The sequence below is a fragment of the Cebus imitator genome, unplaced genomic scaffold, assembly GCF_001604975.1.
Source record: "Cebus imitator isolate Cc_AM_T3 unplaced genomic scaffold, Cebus_imitator-1.0 Scaffold90, whole genome shotgun sequence".
In the NCBI taxonomy this organism is placed as follows: domain Eukaryota; kingdom Metazoa; phylum Chordata; class Mammalia; order Primates; family Cebidae; genus Cebus; species Cebus imitator.
This window is the reverse complement of record NW_016107405.1, coordinates 2,782,185-2,793,655: the sequence shown is the minus strand read 5'-3', so window position 1 is coordinate 2,793,655 and position 11,471 is coordinate 2,782,185. Positions and strand designations below refer to the sequence as shown.

The 11,471-nt window shown below is 32.3% G+C and overlaps 1 protein-coding gene across 1 annotated transcript in view; it reads right to left on the bottom strand.

Annotated features, from left to right (window-relative positions):
- Positions 1 to 11,471, bottom strand: part of FOXP2 (forkhead box P2) — a 582,130-nt gene that overhangs the window by 14,410 nt on the left and 556,249 nt on the right. The window contains 1 exon segment of the mRNA XM_017535042.2: positions 11,343 to 11,471. This exon segment is cut by the window's right edge and continues 35 nt beyond it. Coding sequence (XP_017390531.1) covers positions 11,343 to 11,471 — 129 coding nt within the window.

The following is an 11,471-nucleotide window of genomic DNA, read 5'->3' as shown; positions in this document are numbered from 1 at the left end:
TAGTAGAGACGGGGTTTCACCATGTTGACCAGGATGGTCTCGATCTCTTGACCTTGTGATCCACCCGCCTTGGCCTCCCAAAGTGCTGGGATTACAGGCTTGAGCCACCGCGCCCGGCCCCTCAAATTTTCTTTTAACCATCTACAATCTTTAGTACTTGGCATAAGGTTACTGAATTAATGATGATAATTCTTTGTATCTAAGCATTCAAAACAATCAAAGTACATGATTAGCACTTTATTAATTTCATAAGTGATTGAATAAATTTTCATTCAAATTAGTTCCAACCTGCCAATGGTGAAACCTTCATGTTTACTCTAGAACATTTCTGTTTTCAAGATGTAAAATGAATTCCAAACATAAGCACGGGATTCTTTAAGACAGATTTTATTTCCTGAGTCTTAACTTTACTTTTGGTTTGTTAATTTTGAGTAGCTAACCTGTATTGACTGATAGCTTGGAAGATATAATCATGTCAAACAAAACATACAAGAAAAAGTGATTTTTTTTGTGAAAGACAAAGTTTCACAAGAAAACTGGAAAAATAATTGATGCTCATTTAGGAAGCGTATAAAAATGAAAATTACAGAAATTCAATTTTACACATTTCTTTCTAGTATATACAAAGGAAATTATATAATTATTTTTGGAATTTGGTGGTAGATTCATAAAAATGACAAGTTTAGTTATCTCCATTGTGTGAAGTCAAGTTAAAATGAGAAATAATTCAGTTCTTAAACCTATGTAACTTTTAAAGTAGTATTTTGTTTTCCCACTTGGGAAGTGTTTTAGTTTATTTAACATATCACAGAAAAAATCTAATAACGTTAAGTGACATTAAAGTTTTAAGTAGAAAAGTTCACTTTTAACAGAAATCATATTGTGAATAGCTTTAAAAATGTGAGCTCATCTTAGGATAATGTAATGAAATAAATGTGATTAAAATTAATTATACAGTCATAAAGACACTTTATTTCATTCTACTTAAGATTTTATTCTTTTGAAAAGATAAACCAGGCTTTCTCCACAAAAATTTAGATTTTATATTCTAAATTTAAGTATATTTTAGAAAAATATTTAGCTCTCCTATTTACAGGACTGAATAAGAAAGATGTCCAATTAAAACTACTAGAAATGAAAAAGGAAGTTCTTAACTTTTATCAGCTTAGAAGTTACAAAACAGAATTTTTACTTGTGTGCTTCTTTATTCCAATTTCTTATCTTTCAAGATTTTCTCTTTGCAGATTAACATTAACATAAAAATTCTAGTGTTAAATAAATTGATCTTCGTTTTTATTTGAATGAGTTTGCACGTAGTACCTGCCAGTAGGACAGTACTCAGATTATCACTTCAGTTCTACAGAAATAATCCTCCTCCTTATCTCTTGATGAAAACGAAAATATTTCTTCATACAGAAATATGCTATTATGAAAAGGGGATTCAAAAATTGGAGTGAACAAATGATACTGCATTCCATATACAACTGTATAGTTTCCATTATCCAAGATACAAGTAGAAAATGCCCTACTAAGTTTCCCACACCTTTTCTCCCTGGCTAATGATAAACATCAAAATAAATTTTAAATTTCATCATAAGCCAGAATATAAATGTTATCCTCCCTTAGTCTATTTTCTAAAAACTGCAGCCATTTAGCATTTGATGGCAAAGTAATATTATTTTAAGATAATTGTGATGAGAGTTTCTCTTCTAATATGTATTTCCATTCTTAATGATGACAGTTTATAATTCTATCTTACAACTCAAGAGATCTGATTGGAAGGTGGAGTTACAAAGTTCCATTTAAAGTCAGTATCAGTCCCAAGAAACAACAAAAAGGTGGGTAAAGGTCCGTGAAACATAATATTATATGCTGCATGCATATATATGTATATCAAAATTTCTCTAAAATTTCCTGCTCTTATCTACAATATTATATTGAAATGTATTTAAATTTATGTAACATTGTTCAAAGGAACTAGATTTTACATGATTTAGGTTCACTCCCAAATGATTTCACATAGCTTTGCTGTAGGGTCAATTTTTAAAAAACACAATGAAATTCTTCAGGATTTATCACTCTGTTTGACTTTATAAAAGTGATAGTTGTGACCAAAACAGCTATAATGAAGTGAAAAAACACATGTGATTACTTTCATCACTGATGAGTAGAGATATATCATGCCCAATCTCAGAAACGAATTAGTTGGCCATTGAGATATAATTGGTACCATTCCAATTTGCGTTTCATAAATGAAAACTGTCAATAAACATTCAGCTGTGGAAATAAGGACCCTTATATTTCTAATCTGTTGGCCAAATAAAGTCTAAATCGCATCTTGAGCCTCAGCCATTAAGTCAGTCTTGCTGCTGCTCCAATTCTCCTTTGAATCATTAATCCAAAAATTATGTTATTGCCTTATTTGTTGGACCAAGTTTCGGTCAGAAATGAGATAGGTAATATGAGTATACATGGAGTGTATGTTCCAGTTTCTCTCTAATCACATTTGTTAACTTGCCTTCCTGCTCCTTAAAGATCTTGACCTCAAAGTCCTGTAGTTGAGCCCTACCGCTGTGGCCAGCTCTTCTGGATAACATTTTTCTCAACTGTTATTTCCTATTACCAAACTGCCCTATTAGAGTTGTTACCCATCCACTGCCGGCTCTTGGTGAAGCTGTCTCTTGGAATGCCTTTACAGAGACTGCTTTCCACCTGGACTACATATTGCTCATGTCACTAGGTCTGCCTAATTTCTGAGACTTAACTGTTTTGCTGAAACTATTCCTTTGCTTAAATTAAACCATAGGACTGATTCAAACTCCAGTTTTCTCCTGAGTTTTGCTTAGTTCTAAACATGAGGTGGAATAAGGAGTAAAAACAATACGTACTTTTAATTTATTTATTTTTTGAGACGGAGTTTTGCTCTGTCACCCAGGTTGGAATGTAGTGGCGTGATCTCGGCTGGCTGCAACCTTTGCCTCCTGGGCTGAAGTGATTTTCCTGTCTCAGTCTCCCAAGTTGCTGTGATTCCAGGCACCTGTCTCTGCGCCCAGCTAATTTTTGTATTTTTAGTAGAGACGGGGTTTTGCCCTGTTGGCCAGGCTGGTCTCAAACTCCTGACCTCAGGTGATCTGCCTGTCTTGGCCTCCCAAAGTGCTGTGATTAAAGGCATGAGCCACCATGCCCGGCCAACAATATATACTTTTTATTCTAAATCTAGTGCATTATGTCCTTTCTCTGACTTGTGAATTAACAAAAGGGACCTCAGATTTAATGTTGCAAATGTAAATTTTTTATAGTAAGATAACATTGTTTAATCAAAGATTACTTGTCCTACCTTTTAAATGCCTTGCTGATATTACTCCATTTTGTCTTCAAAATGAAGATAATGCTGAACACACTAAAGAATGTTAGTTTTCAGTAGTTAAGTGAAATGATTTGATCATCTGTTGCTTATATAAATTATTTAATGCTATTCTAATGATAGAAACTGCCTATGGAATGTAGTAACCCTGTGTTTCTTAGCGTTGAAATATTCAAGTATAACATGTTACTTCTGTGAATGGTAAATTTCAAATTCTGCCAGAGTAGTCAAAATGCACATAATTTTAACATATATTAAGACATAATTTCTTATCATGTAAATTATCTTCACATAAAGTAATATTCTGAAATAATAGTTGACTTTATGTAAGTATCTTTATTCATTAAATGCCTGTAGTTATCAACATGCATCCACTTCCCAAGCCCTATTTCAGAAGCTGAAATTAAAATACCATAGCAGTATATAAGATCTTCATTTTTTTTCCCTGGTACTAGAAGTAGGAAAAAGTTAACACTGAAGCACTATTCCTTCTTTAGCAATTTAGCAATGATTTTTTTGACCCTTAGAGAAAGGAAATTTTTAAGGTTCAACTGGTGTTAGTGCAAATGAAGTTGTATCTTCTAACAAAGTACCTTCTTTAGATATAAAACAGAAGCAGTAAGCTACAATACTGTCAGCTAAAAGTTTTCTGACACACTTTGCCTAAATTGTGGGAATTCACACCACGGATGTCAGATATCATCTGTATAGTTCTATAAAAATCCTTCAAAACCCTATAGGAACCCACAAATTTCCACAATTGGCACGGTGGGGATATAACACTTTTTAGCTGAAGGCACTGTATCTCTGGGAGGATCTTTTTATTAAGAGGAACTGGAATGAGTTGTAAGTGCCACATATGGGGACTGGAATAATGTAAAAAAGAACAGCAGCTACTGATCCACACTTGTAGCACTTAAAAAAAAAGATGAGATGATAAAGAGCTGGCATAATCATAAGTTCTGTACAATCACTTTGGAAAGAGATCTCAAAGCTAACTAGCAAAGTTAATCAAAAAGTTTAGAGATTAAATAAAAATGGAATTAGATCAGAAAAAAAAATTATAAGAGGCCCAGAAATGTTAGGGGGAAAAAATAAAGGTGAATGCAAATTGTTAATTAAAAAATCTATAAAAACACATATGGGGCAAACAAAAGCTTTCATGTTTAGGGTTTTGCAATGCAACAGAATGATCCAAAACATCAGCAAAAATAGTACAGGCTTAACAGGAATGAAAACAATGAGAAAGAGCATTCCATTTGCTCAAGTTGTCAGTCACTTTCAACTGTTTTCCTCTGAAATACAGAGCCACTCCAGTTTCAAATGCTTTTGTCCACAGAAAGATCTAAGATCTGTAGGGATTTTATATAAACTATCACCAACCAAAGATGTAGGTTCTGCAAATTCTACATGTGCCTACAAATAGCAATTTAAATTTTAAGGCAGCCAAAGAGAATTGAAGAAAGAAATGTAATATTATATACTTATATTTTCATTATGTTTTATGACAATTCACTGTTTAGGTTTTCAATACTATTTAATCAAGTGGGGGTCTAGGAGCTCCTTTTAGCTATCTATGGGGCAAAATATTATCAACAGGAGAGCCCAAAGTATAATATTGAAATGATTTAACAATTAAGGTTCTTAAGAAGAAGAGGATGTTGTAAAGGTGACTGGGATATGTGATACATACAAAGTTCTGGAGTGTGTTGAATAGGTATTTGACATGCAAATTTAAAAAAAAGTGTGATGTCTATTGCAATTCTGAAATAATACTACATTACTCCTTTTATATGATACCTCAGCTTTTTATTTTCTTATCCTAAGGGCTTGCCTTCTAAGGACACAATAAATTAATTTTCTTATATCTAACATGTTAACATTCTATATAACAGAATATTTACTCTCAAGCTTCAAATATTTGCTTTACTAACAGGAGAAAATAATAATCACCTACAACAAATATAGAATATATAGCAAGGAAAACTTTGAATGACATAGAGGCTAAGAGGAGTCATGAATGACCTGTAGGAAAGGATCTGAAAACTCAACAGTGGGAGACTCTAATAATCAGAAACGGGAACGACAGGACAATGGGAGGCTTTGTGAGTAAAGCCCTCAATACAAAACCAGTTCGGGAGGAATATTTATTTTGATGTCTAGAAATAACATTTAAAAATATAAAAATGGGAAATCTCATTTAACATTTTATAAGAGGAAAAAAAGCAAAACTGATCCAACTTATTCAGACTGAGAAGAAACAATTACTTAATTAAAAAAAAGAAACAACTGAGTAGAACTAAACATGGTGGGTATATCATTAAATTCCACGTTTTGCCTCAGGTTGAGAAGGAGACAGGATATGGATTGATTGTATCAGTATGAGTTCACCTTCCAGATCTAGTCTATGTTTTCTTCTGTTTTCGTTCACTTAAGTCCAACACATGAGACAGAATACAGTAAGTTCAACTTATTTCAGCTTAAACAGCATCAATCTTAATTTTTAAACATTTTTAGAGATAAATGTCTATATAAAATAGGAAGCTAAAGTCATTCTTATTAATTTCCTATATAACTCTGAAAAAGGGAATATTGGCATTGATGTGCATAAGGGAACAATATTGTAAACTGTAATGATACTCAGCTTAGACACTTAAAGTATTATTTTCCTTTATTCATACCATGGATGGTTCTAGGACTCTTTGAAAAGTAATAGAAAATAAAAATGTTTTAAAAGTGAAGTAGTTGATTCAAACAGTCAAATAAGTTTCAAAAAATTATTATGCAGAATCTATACAATTTCACCTGGCTTTAAACCTTTCCTACTTTTTGCTCAAATCCCCTTGAACATTCATCTGATTTATATTGCATAAATTTCAATAATTTTTTTTCAATCTGCTTTCAACAATGTAAATAAAACTTAAGGTCTGGGATGATAATTATAAATGAGGTGAAGGGGCCTCATACTACTCAAAGTGAAAAAGCCACTTTTCACTCACATAAATTTGAATGGTTTTAAAATATATATTAATTAAATAATTAAAACTAAAACTAAAACACTTAAAAAGTATACTCTACCAATATTTAGAAAAATTTCTTAGCTCCTACATACTAACGAACATTATGTTTACTCATCTGTTCTTCCTAAAATCTCTTGTTCTCCCTTCTTTAAGATGCTAGTAGAATTCTGGCTTGTATACTCCTGTAGGTATTACTTTGTGAAGTCAAACCATTTCTAATTAACTGTAATCTCCAATTTGATTCTTCATAATCAGTATCATACTTTTACTGAATGTTTACTTGACATAGTAGAATGTGTTAGAGGTTACTTATAATTTGTCTAAAACATAGTCTTGTTTTTAATGGACTTGTTAAGGTAGGAATATCTGCAAAATGAACACAGATGTATGCATAAACACACAAGTGCACGTGCATGTGCACACAAACTCACACATGTACACAAAGTATTAGTTCCAAATAATGGTGTAAGAAGCAAGTTCTTTAGAAGTGTAGAGCAGAGTTGGAGCAGAGTACAAGATTCTGAGAGTGTAATTCCCTGGGAAAGCCTCTTGGAAAAAACAGTACTAGTCCTATAAGGAAAGGTAGAATTTAGGTAAGAGAGAAGAGGGGAAACACAAAAGGGAAAGGGCAGAAATTCAAATAGTGTGAGGGAAATAAATGCATTAATTTGGAAAAGGTCTTTATTCAGGAAACTGAATCAAGCAAAAACTGGAGTGGAAGAAAGGGGTTAAAATATGGAGTATGGAATATAAATGATAATTTGGCATCTCTTGTTCTCCACCGTTTTTAAGAAGCACCAGAAAATATCTATTTCACTCTTCTAATGCTTCATAAATATATCTTTTCTACCAACCTCAGGTATATATTCATATTCTACCATGAAGAATTTTACTATAATGGAGTTGATTTAAAAGACTAATCAAAAAAAGCATCAGTGTTTTCTCCTGAATCTAATGGTATTTAGGTTCTTAGATTTCCCAAGTAAAATGCTGAATTCTCCATCTTCCCTTTTGAACCTTTCTTCTTGTGTCCTCTCTTTCTCTTTACAGACTTTCAAAGTACCTATGATTTTTTCTAATTTTCATCTTTATCCCTAGCATTCAATTGGTCATCTTGTTCTGGTATTTCTTTTCACAGCAATTCTTATATGGATTCTTTGCTCTCAACTCCTAATCTTGTACTTATGTTAGATACTACATACTGCAAGAATTTTCTGCTTCTAATCTCTCCCAATTTCAGAATATCCTCCTATAAATGAGTTTCATTAAGTCACGGTTCATTCAGTACACTTTGAGATTACTCTTCCTAATGTATACCTCTGATCATGCCAAACTCAAGCTGATAACATTAACAAACTGTATACTGACTGAAACAAATACCATAGCTTGATATTTAAGTCACTCAACAGTCTGGTTCCATTTTCTATATTCTAAATTCTATATTCCTTTGTACATTCTAAATTCCTGACAAAACTAATACCCAATGTTTTCAAGACACATATGGAAAGTCCCTAATTCTGGGTTGGTGATGTTCTATCTGAACTGTTCATTGCCTACAACTTCAGATAACGTTTTATCTCAAGAATCCTTTATTCCACTGACTCAGTAGTGTGCTACCTATTATAAATCCTTGTGTCATATTGTTTCATTTTTTATTTTATATTTAGAGGCAGATAGGGTCTCACTCTGTGGTGTAGGCTGGAGTTCAGTGGCATGATCATAGCTCACCGTAACCCTGAACTCCCTAGGCTCAAGCTGTCCTCCTGCCTGAGCCTCCTTAGTAGCTAGGACTATAGATAGGCACACAACACACCCAACTAATTTTTAAAATTATTTTTGTAGATACAGGGTCATGCTATGTTTTCCAGTCTGGTTTTGAACTCTTGGCCTCAAGCAATCCTCCCACTTTGACCTCCCAAAATGCTAGGATTACTGGTATAAGCCACTGTGCCTGGCCTCATATTGTTTCACTTCTATGGATCTGCTTACTTTTTCAATTATGAGAAGAGAAAGAAGGAAAATAAAATGAATTGCCAATGAAACTAACCACAAACTTATGGAGTGCCTTGAAAAAAGTATTAAAATGCAAAATACAAAAATATTTTCATATTATTTATAGACTCATTTTTATTAAGAGTGAGGTATTACAAGAAGTAATGTAAATCAGTACCTATTTGCACACAACACTATGCGAGACACAGACACAAGGAGCAATTATTATGTTCCAGGAACTCATTTCATTTGCAAGAATCTTATGAAGTAAGAAGCATTATATTATGACTTACCTCAATTTCAGCTGAGAAAACTGAGGAAAAGAAATGTTAAGTAACTTGCTCAATCCCACTTGGCTATTAAGTATTGAATCTGGAATTGAAACCCTGACAATCTGGCATCACAACCTATGTTCTGATACCACTAAGCCCTACTTTCTCGTTTACGATTGCATCAGCATAACTACCCCCCTCTAAAACAGCAAGTAATATAACTTCATTTCAGGACATATAAGTATGCTATTTAAATGTCTTATAAAAATTATTTCACTGCTGTTTAATTTTCAAAGTATTTTAAAATGCATTCAATTATATACAACCAAATTTTGATTGAATTAGATCAATATTTCTTCCTTTGCCTAATAAAATACATGGCATGGCTTAAGTACAAGCATCTTAAAACTTTATAAAGGTGAAGATAAATAATACTGAAATATTCCATAAATATCTGACATCTGATATGCAAAAACCTAGTGACAGCAGCAGAAACAGATTCAAGAATGAATATACTGACTCAATATTTTGCAAGATAATTTAGTTAAAATTTTGATTATAATTGATATAATTTTTAAAAGGGAAAATTTGCACTCTTTTTTTTTCTGACTTCTATTTTCAATAAGCCAAGGCAAGCTTTCCTTTTATCTATGGAAAACAAACCATAATTATTTTCCACATGCACTAATTCATATAAGCATAAAATGTGTTATATATTAACTATGAACATTTTAACTTTATTAACCCACAGCGGCAATATGCTAGACATTATATGTATAATTTTTAGATGTTACACATACTAATATTTTTCTGAAATATTTCATAAGCTTTAATTAAATTAATAATAAAATGAAAAGTCTGAAGTAGAAATTGCCAAAAGAAAAACATACTCATCTAACAATGCTATAATTTAGCCCAATTATTATTTCAGGTTCTAAAATATAATGTTTCATAAACTATTTCTTTACATCATTAGTTGTTTATTTTAATATTTTTAACACCAGATGATTACATTTAAAAAAATAAGACTTTACATATCATCTATAGGTGTTTATAACAACCACTGTATATTTCATATGAGCACAGGGAGTTGCAACAACAACTTAAACATTTTTATTAGGAACGTCTTTTATTTCTCTGAAATGGGTCTTTTATTAAAGGAGAAAACAGGATCTAACTCTTGTTTGCTCTTTAAAGTTTTATTGTTTTAGCATTTTATACAGGGAGTGAGCATTAGCATACTCAGGAGAACTGCTGAAAGTAAAAGGCCGCAAGCTACCCACTGCATGGCTGATAGGATAATGCGGGGGTATAAAAACTTTTGTCTGATTGCTCACTTTCCTTGTTTTAGAGTACTGCTACTCTCAAGAGCATATATTCATGTTCTTTCTACGTTGAGTTTTATTACTTCTTTTGCATTATTTAATACATCTAAAGATACTTTCAAAAGACAAATTTTTCCATTTTGAAGAAGTAATGGTTTGGAACCTGATAAAACACATTAATGTTCACACTGTTTTTTTGCAAAGGTGATAGAATAAAAGCGCTATAAAGCAATTAGGCATAAGATCTTAAAGACATTAATACGTGAAACAATAAAATATTTGAAAAGACAACAAAAATAATATCCTGTGAAAGGTCAAGTGAAAATGGGTACATATAAAGAGGATATTTCTCTTTCAGACCTTTTACTAGACATTGAATGGAAAAATAAAGGAAGACAATATAAAAATGAGAGAAAGGACTAATCTTGCCTCAGTAACTTGTAATTAGGAGTGTGTGATGTTTAATTCTAGGAAGTATAGATATGAGTTACAACTCATCCTGACAGCTAAATGGTATACACACTTCATTATTCAGATTCAAATTTTTTTCCTCTGAAATTTCAGTTCTACTAGGGTCAATACATTTTGGTAAACAAGACACTAATATGCTTGACACTATTGAATAAAGCCAGGCATTTTTTAAAGTGTCATACACATTTTTGAAATCCACAATACATCAATTTTTAATACTACTACTCTCTCAGCTCCATTAAAAAGATGGTAGGGGAAAGATTTTAGAGTAATTAATGATATAGTTAGCTGCTAAATATTAATAGGAATCGTAGTCTTGCATAAAATATAACATATAAACCTTGCCAATACAGACGCACCAGTAATTAAAGTTGAATATGTAATTACACTGATTTATAAGACAGGCAAAAAGTTACACTTTACTAGCTTCTATGTAAACTGTGGCTAACAGTTAAACTTTGCATTTTACGGTTTATAAAAATGGGCAATATCTTGACTACAGTTCATAAATGGTTTAGAAACCTGTAATAGTAGTAAAAATTATGACAACTTATTCCATCATGAATATTCTTATTGTACCATACAAACCACACTGTGATAATGACCCATAAGATGTAGATTCATCTTAGGCACCGCTTTACACCCAAGAGAACATTAGTAGTACTAAGAATCTGTAGAGGACTCCTACAACAATAATTACAGGGCATTTGAGACAATCTAAAAAATGTATTCAAACCGAGTTTGATATACTTTTTCCTATTATGAACATTGTATAATTTAACTCCACTTAAATTTGTATTTTTAACTTACACAACAGTAAAAACTTCAGAAAATACTAAATTTAAGAAGCATATTAATATAGATTCTTCCCTTTAGGGAATCTATTAACCACACTTACATGTGCGGCTGAGGCGAGCAGCCTGGACTACTGTTCCCATTGCTGTCAATGTGATCCAGGGAACCATTGAGGTCTTCGTGGACAGCCTGCAGTAGGCCACTGGATGCATTATTGATCAGTCCAGGGTTA